The 23,596-nt window shown below is 39.0% G+C and overlaps 2 protein-coding genes across 2 annotated transcripts; both read right to left on the bottom strand.

Moving 5' to 3' along the window:
* Positions 1-1,665: 1,665 nt before the first annotated feature.
* LOC104424513 (sugar transport protein 13) lies at positions 1,666-7,551 on the bottom strand. The gene is made up of 5 exons (XM_010036971.3): positions 7,279-7,551; positions 6,402-6,724; positions 4,549-4,673; positions 2,727-3,018; positions 1,666-2,611 (listed from the first exon to the last, which is right to left on the bottom strand). The coding sequence occupies exons 1-5, from the start codon at positions 7,412-7,414 to the stop codon at positions 1,925-1,927; spliced, it is 1,563 nt and encodes a 520-aa protein (XP_010035273.2). The 5' UTR covers positions 7,415-7,551; the 3' UTR covers positions 1,666-1,924.
* A 4,278-nt stretch (positions 7,552-11,829) lies between these two features.
* On the bottom strand, positions 11,830-18,598 carry LOC104424507 (vacuole membrane protein KMS1). The gene is made up of 8 exons (XM_010036959.3): positions 18,260-18,598; positions 16,563-16,774; positions 15,953-16,031; positions 14,216-14,515; positions 13,603-13,760; positions 12,912-13,028; positions 12,472-12,648; positions 11,830-12,361 (listed from the first exon to the last, which is right to left on the bottom strand). The coding sequence occupies exons 1-8, from the start codon at positions 18,312-18,314 to the stop codon at positions 12,185-12,187; spliced, it is 1,275 nt and encodes a 424-aa protein (XP_010035261.2). The 5' UTR covers positions 18,315-18,598; the 3' UTR covers positions 11,830-12,184.
* Positions 18,599-23,596: the final 4,998 nt, after the last annotated feature.

Below are 23,596 nucleotides of genomic sequence, written 5' to 3'. Positions count from 1 at the left end.
AAGTCCAACGCAATCGTGGCATCGCATATTGGAATTCTAGGTTAGGATAAGGTTTTCGTTTGCTTACAACCTTATCGCCAAATGACAGCTCGAATCGATAAACGCCACAAGCTATCTCCTTGGTTTTATGGTCCGTTTGAAGTCATTGGTTGCATTGGCTTGGTTGCATACTGGCTCAAGCTTCCTTCAAATGCCCAAATCCATTATGTTTTTCATGTCTCTGCACTGAAGCCCCCACCTTGGAGCACATGACAGGCTCGAGGTCGAGCTACCAAACACGGAGGTCGAAGATGGGCTGTTACAAGTTGAGCCCGAGGCCACGATTTCCAATAGAATCCACCAAAGCCAAAAACAAGTTTGCATTCAATGGAAGGGACTAGAGGAAGCTAACGCCACATGGGAAGACTATGACACAATCTCGGGCCAATTTCCGCACATTTTTGTCCTTGAGGACAAGGACAATTTTGGCGGGGGAAGATGTCACGGTCAAGATACATATCCAAAATGAAAAGAAAGAATTTGGGATAGAGAATGAAGATTTTCGGCCCAAAAATGAAAGGAGGATGATTTCTCGGGATGGAAGAAAAAAATCAAGGGAAGCTCAAAATGGAATCTAGGGCAGAGAATGAAGATATTCAGACCAAAATTAAAGGGATGATGATTTCTCTCGATGAAAGCAAAAATCAAGGGAAGCTAACAATGGAAGAGAATTAGTAGTTGAATCAATAATCATTATAGCCGGGTCAATTTACATTATTAGTATTTCCATTTCGTTTTATAATAAAATTCCTTGGTTGTACGAAAATTATACCTCTTATGAGGAATCATGCATTGAAGAAATGAAATAAAATCAAAGTGTCTGATATTCTGCTTGAATCTTTGGTGGAAACATCCCATAAACGCTTCAAAATTAGGCGTTCACATAGGCGAAGAAACTGCATTAGGAATTCCATTCCTAACACATTGCAAGTGTTCCAGCAGTTCACCGGCATCAACGACCTTAATGTTGTCCTTCGTGATCACCGGGATTGTGATTGTGGCGAGTACATTGGTGTCGATCTATGCTGTCGATAAGAGTGGGAAGGAGAAAGCTTCTCCTTTAAGCCTGCGTCCGAATGTTCATCAGTTAGGTCTCTCTCTCTCTCTCTTTATCTCTCCGTGCCAAATTTTTCGTATTGCTATATCTTGATTTGATGATGAGAAAGTCTGTGTGATTTAGGCCGCTATTGGAGCAATTCTATTAACCTTACTTAAAAGCCACAAACTCACTAGACAAAAGAGAGGCTGCGATCCTGGTCGTGCTTGTTCGTAAAGGCATTTGCATGGCCTTCGGGCCTGCTCGGTTGGCTGATACCGAGCCAGACATTCCCAGTCAAGACCAGGACCACCGTGTTCGCAATCGTGGTCGGCTCCAACTTGCTGTTCACGTTCCTCAAGCTCAAGGGTTGCTCCTGATAATGTGCCCCACGCGTGCCCACGCTTTCTTCTTCGCAGGCTGGATCTTCCTGATGGAGCTGCTCCTGCTGCTCCTGCTGCCTGAGACAAAAACCGTGCCAATGGATGCGATCGTTGACGAGGTGCGGAAGCAGCACCCAGTTTGGAAGAAATTCATGGATTATAGATCATGAAAGATTGAATCTTTGTAGTGTCACTCAACAACAAGGGCATGTATACGTTGGAGCATTTCACTTAACACTTGTGACAGCATTATGAGGCAACATAAAAAGTACTCGGGTAAGATTTTGCCTTTTCAAGCAATCGCGATAACAAGATCGATTTCACATAGGACATCTTGCTCGGAGATGACATAGACTCTGCAACTCAATACAGTAAACATGGAGTCAACCTGAAGATGGTTCGTACTAGCATATGTATCATCACTATATCTTGATGAGTACTAAAAATTTACAGCTGCGAAGCTGAATTACAGTCCATTACTGTGTCCATTCTTGAAGGCGCCCTTGCCGTTCGCCACTGGAATGTCGTCGTCCATGAACCGTTTCCAGAGCCAATGCTGCATCCATACTTTCTCGGTCATCTCCTCGATGGGGACGTTCTTCGTCTCCGGGAGAAGAAACAGGACAAACAGCGACATGACCAAGACCCACCCGGAGAAGAAGAGGAAGATGCCAAACTTGAAGTGGCACAGCATAGAGAGGAAGGCCTGCGCGATCACGAAGGTGAAGAGGAGGTTGATGCAGACCGTCACACTCTGCCCCGCCGAGCGCGTTTCCAGGGGGAACGTCTCGCTCGGGATCAGCCACCCGAGGGGTCCCCATGACCACGCGAAGGCCGAGATGAACGTGCAGACCAGGACGACCACGAAGATCGCGAACCCGTGACTGAGATTCTCCGAGTGGTCCTTGACTTTGATCCCGAGTACAATGGCGATCGCGGTCTGGGACAAGAACATCTGCACGCCGGCCTCTAGCAAGAGCATCCGGCGACCGACCTTGTCGACCGAGTAAATGGACACGCAAGTGGATAGGACATTGACAGCCCCGATGATAACGGCCGAGTAGAGCGAAGCGTCGCCCCCGAATCCCACCGTGTTGAAGAGGACCGGCGCGTAGAACATGATGGCGTTGATGCCGGTGCATTGCTGGAAAAGCTGTTGCAATGCAAGAGAAATGTCCTTTGTAAGAAATTGAAAACTGCTATCATCACTGGATGATTGCCCTTTTATAAGCTATATAATGCACGATCTTGAGATCAAATTGGCTTACCTGCAAGGACATGGCAATGACTAGCTGAGGCCTGTTCCTCCTCTGGAGGAGGTTTCGGAACGGGTGCTTCACTTCTTTGGCGATCCGGCTCGCCTCGACGAGCTCCAAGAACTCGGGCTCGATGTTGTCGGTCCCTCTGATCTTTCGGAGGACCGCTTTGCCTTCTTCATGGTGGCCGCGCTCGATGAGACTGTTGGGAGTGTCGACAACCATGAGAGCCCCCACGGTTAGGAGAACGGCCGGAATGCCCGCTAGTCCCAGGGACAGCCTCCAGCCCCATCCCCCTTTGATCCTGTCACATAATTTTCACGGTTATGTTAGGACAATCGAATCGAATTGAATCGAATCAGTTTAATGGAACGATTAGAAGTTTGATTGATTGAGATATCAACTCAAAATGCCTTGCATCAAATCAAGAAGAAGGGAAGAACAAGTTCTCAGGAGTAAACAAGATGCATCAGAGAACTACACTAAATCTGTGTATCATGCTAGAGATTAGTGTGGTTAATTGATTATTGGCAAAAATAGATTAATCTGCACCAAAACCTCTGGCAATTTGGTTCAAATTTAATCCTTTGGTTGCTAAATATCATCTCCTATTAGTAAGACTTGTCATAGGCTCATAAAGAGAGAGAATAAATCCATATAATATTACACTGTTACTCTTTTAATAACGCTCAATCCAATCTGATCTCCTATTAACAAAGGAAGTAATCCTTTCATTGGCTTATTTAATGCTAGAGAGTCGTTTACATCTCAGGATTGAAGTACTCAATTTGCCGAACAATCTGCATATGAGTTTTCTTTTTTAAAAATATTTACAATATTAATCCGTTGGAAATATTCTAACAGTTTCTAATCCAAGAATGGAGAAATGAGGGTGGGAAAATTATCGAGCTCACTAGTGACACACACTAAATGTTCAGGCCCAATATTTATGAGAAAGCCCATTAATGCCAAAAGCCCTAAAAGCTTTCATTTCTCCCTTTCATATAGACAGAATTTGACTTAGGGCATGTTTGACGACTCAAAATGCCGAAAATTATATCTATTCAATACTAAATGGAAAAAAAAAAAAAAAGCACGCTCGGCATGTACAACTGGTTTTGACTTAAAAGATTTAACTAATTCAAGAAATCACTAAATTAGCTAAGTAAGGATGGATTTACTTGAATAATTTAAATAGAAAGACATCCAAATTAAACATAGAATCCCGTCGTTGTATTGCTTAAAGCCTAAAACTACCGATAATATTCACGATTCTATATTCTGCAAGATAAAATAATGAGACAATACTTGATATTTAGCTTTATCAATTATTATATTTTAATCTTTAACACTTAAAATGGTCGACATGCATCATATATTTGGAGAAAACCTCACCTACCTCTTTACAAAATCGGTGCAATTTATCCTCGCAACCTCCATGGAACGACTCTATTCGATTCCAATCATCCGATTGCCAGATTTTATTATCCGGAAACTTTATTATAAACAAAGAAGATCACTTTGTTCTTTATTATTTCTTTGGTTCTAAATTATTAATATTTCTTCTTTTTAGGTAGCTTGCTCCGTTGCGTGTCGAATCAGTCAACAGTGTGAACCCCACACAATCAATTTCAGCATCTTAGCAAAGACGACGTGTGGGTTGCACTTTCTATTCACACTTAAAAAGAAGGAATTAAAAAAAAAAAATGGTAGGCGCTTTAGCAGGATCAACAGGTGTCATTCAGAAGATCTGAATTTTTTTAAAAAAGATATATAATAAAAAAAGAGAAAGAAAAAATATATTTAATTAGCAATCATAGGGAAATTGACTTACTTATTAGTGCCGTAGTTGACTAGATTTGCGAAGAGAATGCCGATGGTAACGTTGAGCTGGAACAGGATGTTGAGCCCTCCTCGGATCCTCGTCGGCGCGATCTCCGATAGAAACAAGGGGACCGCCTTAAAAAAAATTATCGCATTCACATGTTTGGTAAGTACAAGGAATCAATTCCTAGCCAAAAAAAAAGGTACTAGGAATCAAGGCAAAAATTGTAAAAATTTACTGTTTTTCCCATTACTTTTCTCAGCTTTACTCTTACTCGGAATAATCCAAAAATTTCAGTAATAACACAAATATTTTGGACGTTACATGCTCGAAAATCAAATCCAAAATTTGGATTTTTCAATACTCCTCTCAAGTACAAACCAAATTAAGAACAACCCGTGAATTTAGATATACTAAAAAATGACACGTAGAATTAAACGAACAAAATGAACACATATATCATGTTAGAAGATTTAATCCAAATGTTTAATACTAGATGAAGAGATATGTCGTATATATAAATAATTTATGGATCTCATAATTAAACGACATGGATATTTTAATACAAGAAACTTAATCAATGCGAAACGAAGAAAACCTTTTTAAGGAAATTAATTAATTAATAGGTATGCCAAGTGTTATCTTTGATGTTTATTTCCAACCCCAAATACCTGCGAACCACATTACGTGGTCTAATTGGGACTCACCGCGTCATTTTTTCATTAGATTAAATAATTTATATTTGTTCTTGACTCGCATGGCGTGCAAGGTTAAACAAGTTTATCCTAGAAGTAGGAGAAGAAATTCTTCGGGGGCAGTTGAAATTTGAATTTGAATTTAAGTGAAAAGATGATAAAGAAAAAATAAAAATAAAAATTTTAAAAAGGAGTATTAAACATCAGATTGGACTCAAAAGATGCACAAGAAGGAAGTTTCCCAATAACCACTCTAATTCAGAACAAAAAAATGGCTAAAAGACTTGTCGAAAGGCCAAGTGGTGCAAGAAACATATAGTAATGAGGTGTTGTCGGCATCATTGGGATGACTCCAAGATGGACGATGTCGAGCATGATGTTATCTTTGAACTATCAACCAGAAAAGTATACCTAAATGAATTGTCGCAATCACAAGGAACAAACTGCCAATTCACAGAATATATCTCCATCTTTATGAAATTATTGGCAGATTAAGTTTAAAGAACTAGTAATCAGGATTACGGTATCTGTTATAATATTTAAATATTAAATCAAACTTCACGGATCTCTTATTCAAAAAGGGTGATTAAGATTTTGAGGAAGGTGGACACTTAAATTTAAAATGAGCAATTTTATCAACCGATCAACAAGAAGTGGGTAATGTAACCCACTTTAGTTTTCAATAATTCGGAAAGCCACCGAAAAATAAATTTAATTTATATAATGTTAGAAACTAGTAACTTTATTTCCAAACGAAATTAAGAAAAGAAATGGAATAATTGAGGTACTCCATGTTATCGTGGCTCAAAAATTAGGTGGAGTTTAAGTTAGGTTTATCAAGAGGAGAATAATTTCACATGATTGAATGTGCAAGAGCATGTTTTTCTTCTTTTCTTCGTTTCAAGGAACTCCTAGAAGAAAAAACAAAGAGCCCTTTTCCTTACCGGATGGTCAAATCTCACCTTATGTTCTTCCTTAGCTACAAGACAGGCTTGTCCTTATAAACAAATCGTCCTTTGCTCGGCGAGAATCCAATTGCGGCGACGAAAGTATCGCATAACGACACCCTTTCCGGACCACATTTCAAAACACAATCGCAACACACATGCCATACACTAAAATTACGATCTTTTCGGTACGCGACATGCATGTATTTGGACGGATTACCTGATTGGCGAAGCCGACGCCACATCCGAGCAAGATCCGCCCGATGATGAGCATGGCCAGGTCCTGGGCGGCAACATTGAACACGACTCCGAGGATGAAGAAGACCCCGGCGATGAGCATGGTGAGCCTCCTCCCGAGCCGCCTCGTGGTGTAGGACGCGAAGAACGTCGCGGTCAGCCCGGCGAGGTACAGTGACGACGTGAAGAGCTGGAGCCCTTGGTTGTCGTACTTGCAGTAGTTGCTGTCGAGCTCCGGCTCCTGGGTCCTCCGGTACACCACCGGGAAGAACTTCTTCAGGAAATCGGGCATCGATGTGACTCCTCCTGTGTAAAATTTAGTAAGATGAATTCCATTAGCAATATAGAAAGGTAACAAGTTGCACATCACGTGACCAAAAATGTCATCAAAAAGAGAGAAATCACATAAAATAAGGGGAAAAGTCATAACTTTCGTCTCTCAAAAAGACAAGTTATTCGCTAATTTATCGATTAAAATTAGCGTGAAAAAGTTGACTAATGATGAGAGAAAATCAGAATTAATGATATCTAATTCTAATTTTTCATGGTGGTGCGTCAGTGGTTGGGAGAGACCGGCAACTGCCCCCTCCATCACAACCCACCTAACGAACGCTCGCTGTTTCTCTCAAACTCATGAAGCTTTCGTATAGATTACTTCGATCTGCACTCTCTCTCTCTCTCTCTCTTTTCTCTCTCTCTCTCTCTAAGATCGGTGGAGCCAAAGGATGAAACTGGACCGACCCGGAACAAGACCGGCGTCGCCGGACAAACAATCGCAGCCTGTCGGAACATGAACTTCTCTACACACACAAAGGTTTCTGTTTGGCTTTTATCGATGAGCGAACGAATGGTATGTTTACCTGAAACCCCAACGTCGTAGCCGAACATGAGGCCACCGGTCGCGGCCATTATGCAGGAGATGATGACGATCGGCGTTATCTTTGCCTCGAACTGGCTCGCCCCCGGTGCCGCCACCGCGAAGCCTCCCCCCGCCATCTTGTACTCCGACGGTCACAGAGCTAATTCTTCTGTTGATAACAAGTAATAATCAAACTCGGAGCTCTCTTGTGCTTTGAGAACGAAGAAGAAGAAGAGGGGCTGAGAGCTTATGTGGTCATTGTACTTCCATAATAGAGCCAAGAAGATATTATATATATAGTACTTGAGACTTAAAGTACTGTTAAATGGAGTGCACTTGTGGGGACACATAATACAAACTTCTAATCCCGAGATTTGGAGGACATCCAAATTTAATTATATGCAATTATTGGTTGGTCCATGTTGCTCAAGTGATTCATTCCTGACACAAAAACTTGAATATTTTGTGTGATTTCATGCCAAAAAAAAAAAATTTGAAATAACGCTCATCCTACCCTCTTTTTTAATGTAATTCAATCGGAGCTTTTCGAATTATCTTAATCTGCAGGACGAATTCTCTAATTCTTCAATTTCAATGGAATCAATATGGCATCCCTTAGTCATTGTATTCATATGTTTTTCATTCAATTTAATTATTGACAACAAATTATTAGTTAGGTGCGTTGTCCTATTGATGCATTTCGGATAAAGTTAGATTTGATGGAGTCCTCAACTTGTGAGTCCACATGAGATACATAAAATCTGATAGTCCAAATTTATTTCAACGTATGATACACTTGGTAAGGTATGAGTAAACTGCTCTAAATCAGAATTAACTGCAAAGGTCAACGAACTGAGCTTAATTGATTTATGAGGTTCGCAGGATAGATAGCTTGGCCACCGCCATCGGATGTCTTTTAATTAATAAAAAGAAGAGACATCATTATTTCCGGTTTCAAAAAGATGCTGGCTTATCCAATTACCAAGTCAAGTAAAACCCTAGCCTCATCATAGTCGCTCTTTATCCTTTTTGCTTTGAACTTTCGACCAACACAGATTCCAAATGAAAGCGTCGCACGTGTCGGATGTCGTTCCGATCAAGCAAATGGTCTCGTGGAATTTTCATGTAACTTGGTCACTTTCTTTGCTAATAGGAAAAGGGAATTCCACGGGGTTTGAATTTGGCGAATTACAAGATAAGCGTCTGCGTCAGCTATAACATTTGAGAGGTGCCACGTTACGATATTGCGCATGGAAATTCGTCGGGATTTATGTTCAAGGTCAAAGGGGGTGGGAGGGAAGATTTATCCAAATTAGAAAAGGCGTCCGGAGAACGTGTGAGGTCGGTCGGCCTTCAGATTCAGATTCGTGATGGTGGAAAAGTTGAAAGCCTGTAGCACGGGTGTGATTCGGTGTACGCAGTATATTGATTTTGACTTAGCTACAACCTAGCTTGATTTCTAAAGAGGATTGCGTATGTATCAGCGTAAATGGTCATCTGGATACCTTTTGACGTGGTAGAGATGATGAAAACGAGAATAATCCAATCGCACAAATCCACGGGAAATTCGCTTACAATGGAAGATCCAGGGAAATTCCTCTCTGGAGGCATGTGTTCTGAATTGATATGATGAAAGGTGTCTCCAAAAAGAACAAATAAATGCTCTACGCAACCAGCAATTAACCCTAAGCAACGAAGAAACTAGGAAAATATAATTAGTGGATTAGCATAGTGCAGAAAATAGACCTAGAAAACTCAAAGGTGGCTTCAAACCTGTGAAAATGATGGATTTCGAGTCCTGAAACGATAACAAATGAGTTCAAAGCATAGTGCTTGGAACGAATATTCCAGATTGGTATTACGGGCCTAATCAAGAGTTGCGATCCTAGTGGACACTACGCCAATTCTTGGTGTGATCCCTTCTTTTAATTTTCTACTTATCCAAATGCTCCAGAAAGTCCAACAATAGCGTCCGTATCTTTGTTTTTTTTTTCAAAGATAAATAGAGCTCGAACTCATGAAATTTCCCACTGACCTCATCCTCGAAACAGAGGATCGATAACCTATAAGTCAATTAGGATATCTAGACGCTCTCATATTCTCCGGTGAATATGGCCCAGTGCACTTATATATTAAACCAAAGTCCATGTACGCATCATATTAACAAAAATGGCCCTTCAATGTAACTTATGTTTTAGTCATTACGTGACATAAAATATCATTAAAACCCTAGATTTTGGAGAGGTCATAAGTTTAACTAGTTAAAACATTTAAAATACGTTTTTACAAATTCTGTTTAAAATTTCTTTTTTAATAAAATTTAATTAGAGATAGCTCAAGGTCGCATAAGAATGGAAATTTATCCATACCTCCGGTGGGAGAGAATATCTAAGTGCTCTCTTTTTTTCTTTTTTCTTTTTATAGGATGCTTTTTGTTTCCATCGCTAAATTAGAAAATGTCACGAAAATGGACCAAATACAAACTCTCATCTTCGACGCTTGTAATTCGAGAGGCATAAAATACATACATACATATATATATATTAAAAAAGTATATCAAGACAAATTTCGAAAAGTTTGAGGATAAGAGATGTGAAGTGGCGTCACGTCACGGCGGCTTCGGAGTTTAGATAGTGATACTATAGTAATGATACCCAGAAGAACATGGAAAATTAGATAAGCTGGTCCGCCCCCAAAAGCAAAAGAGAATCGATTAATAATAAATAAAAAAAAATAAGGCAGAGGAGAGGAGAGATTGATGTGTGGGAAAAAGGATCTAGTGCCGTGTGCTGAAAGTAAAGACATTTGAAAGATTGAGAATAAGATTCCGATGGGGAATAATACGAGATCCCACAACAAAACGTGTCAATTCTTCAAACTTCCTTTTCACTAGGGGAATCGCATTTGGATATCATTAATATTTGCTATTTGTTAAGTTTACATATGAATAATATCCGCTTCTTCTTATCTATCATTTACAGAGAGGAAAACATGACTCCATATTAATTATAGTCGAAAGTTTGATGGGCGGCTACATAGTCCCTTTTAAGCAATTAAAACTTGTAAAGATCTCAAATGATAATAAATCTGATTGTGGAAGAGAAGATATCATTACCAAACACTATATCTATTTCTTACCACAACGTTGCTTACCATTAGTGTAGGCCATGTGACGATCTAACACCTGCTAATAGGAAACCCTAGTCCTCTCTCCCTCTCGTTTGCTCAACCTTGCCCAAGACATCACACCTCCGCCACTATCACCGTTGCTCGCCCATGACATGTTTTGTGACCCGGAGTTTGAAACCTCATACAGTGACAATCTCTCTCTCTCTCTCTCTCTCTCTCTCTCTCTCTCTCTCTCTAACCTCGGTTGGTCTGTCTTGAGGGCAGCCGTTGACCTCTAGGATTCTAGCCACGGCCATGGCCAATCACCGGCCAAGGTCGAGTTGAGCCCTAGTCTCATATCTAGGGCTCTGGTCTGAGTTATCCACCCAAATAGAGATATAAAGATTGGCTCGATCCAAACATTTGATCTAGGTTAGTTGGCGCCTCATCTTTATTTGCGGCAGAGCCTCAAGGATTAGTTGTGGACATCTAGGATTAGGTTCATTAATCTAGTTATTGCAAGTCATCTTACATGGCAAGCCATCATGTTAGCGATTTCTCGAGAAAATTGTCCAAAATGACTATATTAAAATTTCACTCAAAGATTTATGACTCAACTAGCAAAACCTAAAAATTTAAGACTAAATTGACATCCGTATAATAAGTTTAAAATTGACTGGGTAATTTTCTCTAAAATTTCCTTCAATTCTAGTATTCCCACAAAAATGATTGAGTAAAACATTTCGATTCGATTCCGAGTTAGGGAAAAGAATTGTTACCCATACTCAATATCTGCTATTATTAAAACGTGAAACAGCAATCGTATAGAGGAGCCACCTAAGACGAAGGAAATATTTTGTTATGCATCACGTTCTCGGCGATTTTATAGTCAATTATATCTCGTGGCCCTCGTTGGAACTTTATGAATGATATGACTCTTGAGCATGCTTCAATGAGACATGGACGGTGACCTCTGACACGCCAAACCTTTTCTTCGAAACCAAAAATTATAAAACAACTAATCTCTAGCTGATATCTAGCGCCATTGCATTTAGTCTACAATACTCAGAAAAGTTTGGTTTGAAGGCCCAACGTTTACTATATCAGTCGTGATGTCTCAATTACATTTCAGTCCAAAGTGTCTTTTCTTTCTAAGAAAGATCTCACCTTCTAGAACCGAGTCAATCCAAGTCAGTTGGCACTCAATTAAAGCATGAAGCTGATGGAACCCAGAACCTCTTCTTTCTCGTAAGGGGGCCCAAAAAACATCATGGACAACATCATTGTGAACACGGAAAAACTCACGTATGACGCGGAAATCTCCTTTGGACATGCTCCACTAAAGCAGGGCATGTCACATCCGACACACTTTAAGAAGATGACTTGAAGAAATATCGGCATAGACGTGCGGGGCGCTATTATGCCAACCAGAGATCATTAAATATGCAAGAGAAAGATGATCGGTGCTTGCATTCCGAAAGAATAATAGTAACCTTTCATCATCCGAACTTCAACAGTTGAGAATAGGGTCAAAAACCCACCCAAAACAATGTTTGCCCCGTCTATAATGGAGATTGCAGAGCCCCGGATTCCTATGGTTGTCCCGTTCCTAGATCTATACAAGCTTTGTAAGAGGACTCCTCTAATTCCCGGAGATCTTCGGGGGAACCTATATAGTGACCTATGAAGAGCCGTCACTATAAATCAATAGCTCTAGTTCCGTAAGGGAAAGATAAGGGGAAAGAAAGAAAATGGGAAATATAAAGGTGGCAAATTATCGAGTCGCTTCATCAGACAAATCAGTTTGAGTTCATTGCTGAGGATAAGCGGATTCTCAAGTCATTGAGCTCCTTTTCTTGCTGTTTCTTCAGATTACTTTGAGCAGTCGAAGTTACTATCTTAATGAAGAAGTTCAGGAGTACAAGCCATACGATGCTGTTCCATATTGAAGCAAAGGACAAGTCCCATTTCTTCACCTGCAAAGCATACCATTCTGTGAGTTGCAACAAGATGCACGCACGCGGGAGAGAGAGAGAGTGAGTCTACAATATTGAATACGTAAATGTTTCTTAGAAAGAGGCCATACCTTTACTTTTGAGGGCACAGGAGGTGCCGTGAGATACTTATCTCTGACAGCATTGAGTTTGGTAATGAGGTTAGTAAGGACTGAAGAAAGACCAGGGATAAAGCTAAGCGCCCAAATCAACTCATTCTCCATCCAATTTAGAAGTTGATTGTTGCAAACTGATATAATGAAAACCGTCTGCAGAAGATAAAGGATCAAAGATAGAATGTCCTATAGTATTAGTGCTTAAAGACATTGGCGAAATCTGGAAACATTGTGAGTATTGTTCATATCATTATAAGTTGATTGTAGCAAAGATATATAGCCACAATATAAAATGCAAAGGACGCCTAAAACTAGAGAAAAGTTAGACAGGAAATGAGGAAGTTCTGTTCTTAAAGAAGCATGCATTGGAATGGATAAACAGCCTGAAAGAGCACAGTAAAAAAGATTCTGAATACCTGAATGTGAGTTTTGATAACAGCCTTTCCAATCAACGTAGCAAGAAAGAACTTCCAAAATGAAATCCCAAATTGTCCGCACATGATGCCAGCAAGGTCAAAGAGAGGATTTGGAACCTAAACCAATATCCAGACTAGCAATATTAAATAGCTGTCACTTACAAAAGAGGGTCATGTCACTACATCAGGCAACCGAGTGGTAATAGCACAAATAAATAGCTTGATGAAGTTGTCAACGCTTGGAAGAAATCCCACTGAAGTAGAGATCATAACAATCAAAAGATGACTTGCTATATATTTTGACAGATCTCGGTTAGGTAATCCTACAGGACACCAACCATTCTCCAGGATTTTCCAAAGGCACGTGCCCATTACCAAACTAGTGACATTAGCTACTGAATGTCACAATAATCCCTCACTTAACCTGTTAATGCCAGTCATTTATTTGCATTAGGAAAAAATGCCCCCTCCCCACTAAATAATCACAAAGGCAAGAATCCTTACTTGAATGGAATGCAAATAAATGTGATCATATAGCAACAACTAGTAACCTAATACACAACTAGAACAGAATACAGATGTGTCAAGTTCAATGAGATATGTACGTAGATAGTTCAGATTCCATAATAAGATAGTATTCAAATAGGAGAAATTAACTTTGAACAGTGAAATCACAAGGAGTTGAGCTAACCGAGGCAAGCACTAAAATTGTGAAGAAATTCAAGTGTTGAGAATGTGAGAGGAGCCATCGTTTGATTCGTCCAAGGTAACGAGCTATAAATCCACCACCTTCACCAGCGGAAACATCCAATTCTTCCATGGCATCTACTCTGCCGCCTGACAGCTGTGCTGCAAACATTATCAAATTTGTTTGAACTCATACTACTCTGGTATAATACTTTAAGCACAAGATTAGCTACCATTTGGCCAACCTAACCAAAGGATTAACACTACGGTAGCAAAGGCAAATGGTACATAAGACACGTACTATCATCATAATGGAAATTTCATCAAACTTCGCGCAAACTGAGGATGATTTTTTACATGATTCAGCAGACTTTTCAAAAGAAAGAATAACAGTAAGTTCTCTACATAATTCAGAGGGTTTCTGTCCTTTCAATCAGAACTGAAAATTCTGGGAAGCAGAAGTGTTGGAAAAGTCCCCTATTGCATGTGCAATGAACCATCTCCTAGATTGGTTTTACTCATTCAACAGTAACCACCAAGCAGTTGAGAGCTTCAGGATGACAAGCTTCAAAGCAAAAAATATTGTTTTAAAACTATAAAATTCATGGTCCACACACCTGCCCTTGATATAAAATATGGAGGAAGCTCTCCAAGTGCAGTACCAATTCCCCACAAGACAGCCTCTACCTGGACCTGTGGTAAAATGCTGCTGAGGGGAACCCGCAAACCATGAACAGGCATAAACATAGCAGGTCCAAATTCAGAACAATCCTTGTCAAGCCAAGAAGGAGCCCTTTTCAGTTGTATTGTATCGTAAGGAGCAGTTTTCAGATCAACTCTCCCACATTGCATTGCTTTAATGGTGAACAGAGCGATATGAGGACCAAGATATAGGACAAAAGTGTGCAAACCAGATCCTGAAAATAAATAAATAAATAAATAAATAAAAGGGCGTCATCAGAGATAAGCAGGCAAAATGCACCAGTCATCTTTGTCTGACACGTGAAATGACAATAGTAATGAGAGTTATCAAGCCATAGGATGAGGTATAACCAAGTCATTTATGTTTAATATAAATAGAACAGGCACAAAGTAGAACTGATTAGAAAGCTATTCAACAAAAAATGGAATAGCAAAGCCCAGATAGGGTCCAAGCAGCAGCAGGTAATTTTGACTATAAAATACATTCCTAAACAACCACATATTTTGGTTTTAAGATTCTCAAATGAAAAGGTAAAAGCACAATGACCTATCAACAAATGCTTGATCAGATCTTCACAAATTTGACCTTCAACAAGAAAAAATCCCAGCTGCACTATTGTGGAGATGTACCACCATTGACTAATAGAAAAACAAATGAAACCGACAATCTTAATTGGGTGATATTGGCACCTTGGTGTAGTTGTGCCCTATGGGTACTGCTCCAATTCTTGCGAGTTTCACCCTTATCTACTACATTTCATCTTAATACAGGTCATGGGAAGGGTGAATACCACTCACAAGCCTAGAGTTACACAGATTCTTTTCTAAATCAAACAATGCAGAGCTATTCAGGATCCTTTATAAGGCACACCTCTCAAATTATTAAAAAATCTCAAGACTCATCCATCTTATATCCAGGATACACGGCATAGAAAACACTTGCAGTTATCCGGGATTATTTCATTGAGGATGCGGAGGATAGCTCAAACATTCTGTTAGAAAGCAGCTGAAACTTTATATCTCCCAATCTTTACCACAACCAACTTAGATTATTTGTGAACTCATCCTCTCATCCATTTAGTTCTAAGATAAGACAAGATAATAGTGTTTTTATTGTGATGCACAAATATAGTGATGATTAAAAGAAATGCTTGAGGACCACTGCTAATGTACATCATAAACATGACACAGCAGGATCAGCTCTTATGAGACTTCATCACTCATATCAGATCACATCTAATGCATGCATGACTTGATGCTTATTTTAAAAAATAACAATGACAAAATATATGAAATGCCATCAATCACTCAAAAGAAGAACGAGAGAAAATGAAAAGGAGTGGGAGAAAACACATGCAGGAAACTCTCACACATCTCACATATGTAAAAATATACTAAATGATGAAAAGACAGTGATATCAAATCTTCCACAAAGAACAAACAAACTCCCATAAATTGATGCATATACTGTGACCAAATTAAACACCTAAAACTGTTCTTCCCAAATGTTTCCTTTTCCTTTACGAGGGACTCAGCAACAATGTTCTACAGCACACAAGCTTTCTTTCAGAGTGTTTAAGGGGAACCCAATGTGTTCCATTGCCACCAGTAGCAGCAGTGGATCACATTTTCTCCAAATAAATTTTCCTTACCCAAACCGATTGAAGATGCTACACCAAGTGCTATCCACCATAAACCAAACTGAATATATTCAGAGAGCTCCTCGACATGCTGTATACACAAAGCAGAAAAACTCAGAACAAAGGAGGCACAACCAAGATATTTAAAAGAATTGATAGTAGCTGTCTGGGAAAAATCAAAAGATCAAAAGATCTTTAGAAAGCTTCAATCTAATCTCCCCCCCCCCAACAAAAAAAAAAAAAAAAAAAAAATTAAGGAGAAGGAGAAGAAGAAATTAATACTAAAAATTCGCCATGCAATTACCAAATTGGTCCAACATGATGATGGAGAATTCCTGCTGCATAACGTAAAAAGGGGAGAAAAACAAAGAGGAGCAGCAAGGGAAGAAAGCTGACACAGGCAGGATTTATATTCTAAAAATGAACTCCAAAATTACTAGTCATGGCACATAATTAATTATAAGATATAAAACCTCTACATGATAGTATTTTATCCCAAAGTGAAACACAACAAAGATGTCTCATGTTTGAGCCTACCACCTCTGTATCACACATAAGCAGACAAACAGATGCACAATGAAATGAACATGACACCACAGATGAACAAACTACAAAGAGATACCTTTTCATGGGGGCCATCAAAAGTCACAAGCAGAACTCCAATAGCCACTGCCAGAGTACTTAAAAGCATAAGCCAACCACCTCTTCTGAGAAGATAAAACATTGATCTTTGAACACATTGGATTACAGCCAAAATAAAGAACTTCAACGTTTTGAAGGGCTGTGCTGTTAGTGTCAAGTTCTCCAGATCATGCTGATGCTTCTGCTGGAGTCCTGAAAAAACTATCATTCTTATTTTAATTGGAGAGGCGTCACAGTCTAACATGTTAGAGCATAGGATATTTTAAAGTACCATTGTTCCAGTATTCATGCAATGAAAGAACAAGGAGCTTCAAAACTTCCCACTAAGAGAATTTTGAGGACAAAAAAGCACTACAAACATCCTATTCAACTGCAAAGACAATATTCAACAACATAAGGTAATATTTTCTGGTACTTCCAATTGAAAATCTAGTCAAAGAAAAAACAACTGCCTGAGTTTTTTGCCCTTTAGTTGATTGATTTATTGCTGATTCAAACATTTTCTAAAATACCCTCTTCTTTTTGTTTCCCCAAGGTTTATTAGCTTTCAAAGCACAACTAATGGAAGCACTGAATAATGCATCATCAGTTCTTTCCAAATGACCACTAGAATCTACGAAGTAAAGAAAGGAAAAAAAAAGTGCACAACCCGGGTACTTCAGGAAACACAAAACTTCTCCACAAGGATTTTAATTTACTATGAAATCGATCAACACTGACCCGATCCAAAACGAACTACAACCCAAAAATTCACATAAGATCGTCAACCTTGTTCTTTCATTGTTACAATCAATCATTTGACAGTGATAACAGGTTCAACGAATTCTTGGTTTGTCTTAAACCTTCTAGACCTACAAAGACTAGGAGTCAGTAACTCCTCCAGGTGAAAATGATAATTTTCCACGTGTCTTCCTAGGCCTCCATCGGCCCTGTATTGCTAAGTCATATTCTCCCACCTGACCACCTTGTGATTGGCACATTACTTCTATGCACTACCTTCAATTTTTCTCTTGCTTTAGTTGCAATGAGAGCAACACTAGCCTTTATTCTGAATTCCTTTTTATATACTGCGTCGCCTCCAGAGACCATACAAGCACTAGACTCTACACAAACTAAAACTTCCAAAGCGAGAAACAACACCACAAAGTCAACGACACCCATCCCTCTTGCACCTGATCTAAAGATTTCACAAGAACAAGAAGGTTAATAACAAGTGCACAATGATAGAGCGCATTCCCCATATTCCATAGCTAATTCCTAAGCTCAATTATCAAAACATTCAATTACACAGCCTGCCCAAGAATTAGGTCGGCTCTATAATCCAGAGGAAACAAGACCCAATCCGAAACTCCGTTCGTCATCGGAAAACTTGCTCGGCGTACCCAAAGAGTATAGGTCGCAACCGTTCATTTCGCATCAAACCCACGTTAATATTCCGCGAAAAGCACCACCTAATCAATAAAATTAATCTAACTATCCACAGATTCATACAACATCTCTACAGGAGATCCAGAAATGCTCGATCCCTAACTTCCATTCCGTGCTCACAGGCTAGGCTCCCTTCGAAGTTCCCCCATAAAGAACAGAAAACAAAACCCACCCGAGGATTCGGGAAACGAAACAAGAACGCGAATTCCGAAAGCGAACAACATTTGCGAAAATCTAGGAAAAGCTCGCCTGCAATGGACGCATCCATGCGCTGAGACGCAGCGCCTCCTCCGGCGGACCCCATTCCCGCCTGCAACAGCACCGCCGCCGCCGCCGCCGCTCTCACGAATCCGATCGAATATCACGCGCGCGCTCCCCGCCGACGCATCGGCCGCCGCGGCGGCGGAATCGGCAGTCCGACGATGTGGGTCTTCGGGAGAGGACCAGGATCGGTGATGGGGTGGTCGTGGGATCTCTTCTAAGGAAGCGGAGGCGTGCGGAGAGGAGGAGGAGCTAGTGAAGATCTGCTGCTGCGGCTAATGGAGTCTCTCTCTCTCTCTCCCTTCGCGTGAAGAATCTCCATTTCAGATTTCTCCTTTGTTTTTGTAGGCTGGGCTCTGCTTTCTCTGTTTTTTTTTTTTTTTTTCCTTTTGTTTTTTGTTTTACTTTCGTTGTCTTGCCGTTTTCGGTTGTCTACAGAACGCCCCCCGCATTTCCGTCCCCAATGTCTCGTTTCTCGTTTTCATTTAAAATATTACTCATCGTGCATATGACTATATGAGACAGTTAAATATGTTTAATTTATATTATATGATTTCTGAATTTTAACCCAATATGTAATATATTTCCTAAACTCTTGATTTATTTAGTGTAATCCTTAAACTTTTAGTACATATCTAATATAATCCATGGATTAATGTGAAAATATTCAATATTGTTATTCTATTAATTCAAATTCAAAGATCACATTAAGCATTTTTTTATGTCGTTTAGGAATTATATTTAATATACACAAAAAAAATCAAGAATGACATTGCATGTTAGTCTAAAGTTCAAGGACTCCGTTGAACAAATTAAAAATTTATAGATTATATTGTACATTGAATCAAAATTCATTAATTAGTCATGTCGTTTTCCCTATTTATTCTTACTTTTACTACACTCACGATTACAATGGTTAATCAAATTTGGCTAACTTGATCGTGCACACTAAGTTCATGAATATGAAATTTTCAAAATATATCAAATAGATGCGTCATTATTTGCCTTAAATACCAAAAATACCAATTACATAACGATATTTCTAAAAATATAACCTTCCCTTCCTATTAGATTGTCCACCTATCTGCAATTTTGCATTTCCGTAATATTAGGGCTTCTGAAAGGTGAATTTTACTTATGCAATAAATTTTAAAATTAGGTTAAATGGGTGCAACCTCCGAGCTCAACCTTGCCGTAATGGCCGGGCTAAATCTGAGTTAGAGGCATGGTCACTCGAGTTGAGCTCGTGGCCATGGCATCCAAATCTAGATTGAGCAGCAAGAGGGAGGTTGATGGCAGTAACAAAGGGGCGTGACGGTTCCGACGGCGGTGGCGGAGCGGGGAATTGACGGCGACGCCGAAGGCGCTGTGCGGTGGAGGAGAGATGGCAATACGTGAGCGACAAAGGATAAGAATTGTGGGAGAATTTTAGGAGGGCGAAGATTTGCAAAAGAGAGTAATTTGGTGTTTTCTTGATAGGAGCTCTATCTAGAGGTAGCAAACTAATATTCTAAATAGAAGATGATACTAATAATATCTAAGCTATGATAAAATATTTGATATGGTCCGTTTATTTGATCAAACAAGAAAGGAAGTCACCACAAGTCCCTAAATTATTATTGAATGTGCAATCTAGTAATTGAATTTTCAATTTATTCAATCTAATCTATCAGCTTTTCATTACAATATCAAATAAGCCCTTTGGTGCTATTTACAAGTTTTCATATTTATACTATTGCCTAAATTTTGGAAAGTCTTTTCATTTCAATTCATACCCTAAATCAACAAAAAAAACAAGTAGGCTTCCTTTTTTTTTTTTATATATATATATACATATATATATATATATATATGGCTTATTATCTCTATAACAATAAAATTATAAGCTTATCTAAAGTTGTACCGGATTGATGTTCCTTCAATTTTAAGATCAAGTGTTTTCATAAGAATCAGAAAACGATATCTAAATTTTTTCATAAGATCAAGTCCCGAGAATAATCGGAGGGTTTCATTCTCAGGGACAAAGGAATATCCATTCTCGAAGTTACTGGTCCTCAATCTTTTCAGGATTTAATCTAAGTCCTTGAATTTTTCAATAATTACTTATGGCAGCCTCCATTAAAGTCAACATCCAAGAGTAGGATTTTTCACAGGTGTAATCATTACACGCCAACGTGAAACATGGGAAGCTATCGTAAAGAGTGGCCATGACCAAGCATTTATCCATATGCTTCCAAAAGGCTCCGGATATAAGAAAAAATAAAGCATACATCATCAGTATATGCGAAATTTAAATAAAAGAGAATATAATTTCACTTGATTTATCTATATGCATCCAAAAGGCTTTGGATATAAAGAAAAATAAAAGCATACATCATCAGTATAAGCGAAATTTAAATAAAAGAGAACATAATTTCACTTGATTTCACTTCATGCCCAACTTTTTGATAACCCATTAATAATTTACACATTCTTGATCAACAAACTCAATTCAGATAACAACACAGTGTACCGTTTAGAATAAAGTAAATTTGGAGTTATCAAATTGGGAAAGTCCAAACAGAATTATTGTAAGGATAAAAAAAACATGCAAAGCAGAGAAAAGGCCAAAAATGGTGGAACGCCATAATTGAAATTTGAAGTAGCATTAGGACGAGGAAGGTGGAGTTCGCAATCTTAGGAAGCCCACTCTCATGTCTTCATCGTTGAAAGCCAAGGTGGTACGTTCTGGTCCAATTCGTATTTTGTCCTTCGCTTCCTCTGAGAAACATTGCCTTTTTGCTCCTTTCTTATCACAATCTGAAACTCTTAAAGTCTAACGAATTGAAAGCCAAAAGACAACAAGAGGAATCATAATGCTCTTTTTGGTTTCTGCATTGTTTTGGATTTTTTTGTTAGGTTCGCCATTGCATACACCTCCAAGGGTCGGATTGCGAACTTAGCCCGGCGTTCGCAATAGGCCTATTTCCGAGTCAATGTTTTGAACATGTTGTTGTTTGAAAATTTGATTTTAACACGAAATCTGATGTTGGTGACTGCTCTCGGCTATTTATGATAATTATTGTTCTCATCTCAAGTACTTGGTTTTCACTACAGGTCTAATTTTAATAATTGTTTTACCTAACTTACGCCTCTAGTTTACATATTTCCAATTAATATTCAGAAGTCGAACTCGATGCTCTTCTATATACATTCTTTGAAAGTGGACGCTTATTGATCTGGGCTCCACACAAACCACATGTTGTAATACTTAGGCCTTGTTTCGTTCAACATGTAGAAAGGGCTTTGGGGCTCTAAAGGGGTTTGGGTAAAAGCGAAGGTGTTTGGTTCAATTTTTTGAGCACTTTGGGGAGATGCAATTGCATCTCCAAGGGGGTTGAAAGGGCTTTGGGGGAATGGAGGGGTAGAGGTCCATTGAGAAGTTGCATTTTCGGAATACAACTTCTACTATTCATCTCTCCGGTGGAGAAGCCGATCGGTGACCGCCGGCCAAGGGTCGCCCGACCCCGGCAACCCTCGCCAGACCTCAAGCAATGACTGGGTCGCGCGACCCAAGCAACCGTCGCCTGAATCGCGCGACCCAAGTAGCCGTCTAAAGTCGCGTAACCCAGGCGGCCAAATTCGGCCATCCGGCCGCCAAATCCGATGGTCCGGCTGCCAAATCCGATGATCCAGTAGCCGAACTTCAAAAAAGAAAATATAATTTTTTTGTTTTTTTAATTTAATAAAAGTCATTTACAAATGCAAATTTTACCAAACGGTATTTTAACCAAAGTTGTATCTCAGTACAAATTTTACCAAACGATATTTGCATTTTAGAAAACCCCATTCACCCAAAGGTATTTGCATTTTGGCAAATGCATTCCCCAAAAGCCGAACAAAACGAGCCCTTACTCGGTTTAACTTTGACTTTTGTGAAATTCATTTGATCTTGATACTCTCTAGCCAGCCTTTACTAGATAGTCAATACATAGTCATTGACATCAACTTCTCTACAAGGCATTAGTTCTTGGGTATTTGGATTGAGGACAGGGATTGTTTATGGTTTGACAGGAGGATTGATCATGTAAAAGCAAGTCGTCTAATGTCAATGCGTGCGATTCTATAATTCTATTGAATATTATTTGTTATTGATGATCATCTCTCCTTCTTTTCCAAGAAAACCTTCACATTCATTAGGTGATTTTCTTCATAATTTCACGCCTTCTTGGTTGAGTGGCGTATAAACCCTAGAAAGAGAGCTGGGATTAAGGCTCTGAAATAGAAAATCCGAGCAAGAAAATTGAAGACTGAACCTTCCAGCTAAGCTGCAAAGGAACTCATTCTTCACGTGTTTGTGACTTTCATCCGAACTAGCTCAACCCTTATTGATTTGACAATGTTTAACATCATTTCCAAATCAAACAATAGAAGATGTCATATCAACAACCAAGCTAATATCTACCATGGACAAAGGGGAAGTATCTCTCCATTGGGTGCCTATATGCACCAAAAAGTGACTAGGCTGTCAATATGAGTAGACATATGACCAGAATATTAAATATTGATGAGCATGTGACCCATTATTGACGACTAAAATTGGTATCGATATTGGCACACATCGATGATTTGTTCTCGACATATGACAAGGTTTGGTCGAAGACGGTCAACAAGAGTATCAATAAGTAGGGATCGGAAAGTGGTCAAGATGTTAGAAGGAAGTTTGAATACACAAGGAGCATTGGGATATGATTGCCATTTCAAAGTTATTGCGAAGTGAAATAAATCTAGACATACAATTCCTAAATGACATGGCATACAATGATGATGTGGCATAATGCAATGATGTGGCAAGGCGACATTGCATTTATGCACCAACTCTATATGAGATGCATTTGATATTTTTTTTATTATCATTAAAATTTGAATAATAAAATCATGAAAATAAATGAACTAGATTAAGATACTATCCAATTCAATTTGGGAATTAAATTAGGCCAAGTCTTAATTTAAGTCGGAACATTATTTTAACTAGATAAATCTTATACTTGCATACAATCTATCTAGAAAAGCTATCTAATTTTATCTTAATGGATGTTGAAATTGTATCCAAACATGCAATCTTATCTATACATGCGATGTTATCTATAAATATATACCCTAATCTTATCTAATATGTACTCTAATCCTACCTAATGTTTTTGGATGAGAATCAATTAAACCAGATTAGATCAACCAAAGATAGCATCAAATTGTCAAAACGCATCTATTCCAATCAAGTTTGGTGACAAATAAAACCAACAATTGTATCCAATAGCTTGAGGATAGAATTGATCAATTTTTCAT

The sequence above is a fragment of the Eucalyptus grandis genome, chromosome 2 (genome assembly GCF_016545825.1).
Source record: "Eucalyptus grandis isolate ANBG69807.140 chromosome 2, ASM1654582v1, whole genome shotgun sequence".
Lineage (NCBI taxonomy): Eukaryota > Viridiplantae > Streptophyta > Magnoliopsida > Myrtales > Myrtaceae > Eucalyptus > Eucalyptus grandis.
This window is presented reverse-complemented; position numbering and strand designations above follow the sequence as displayed.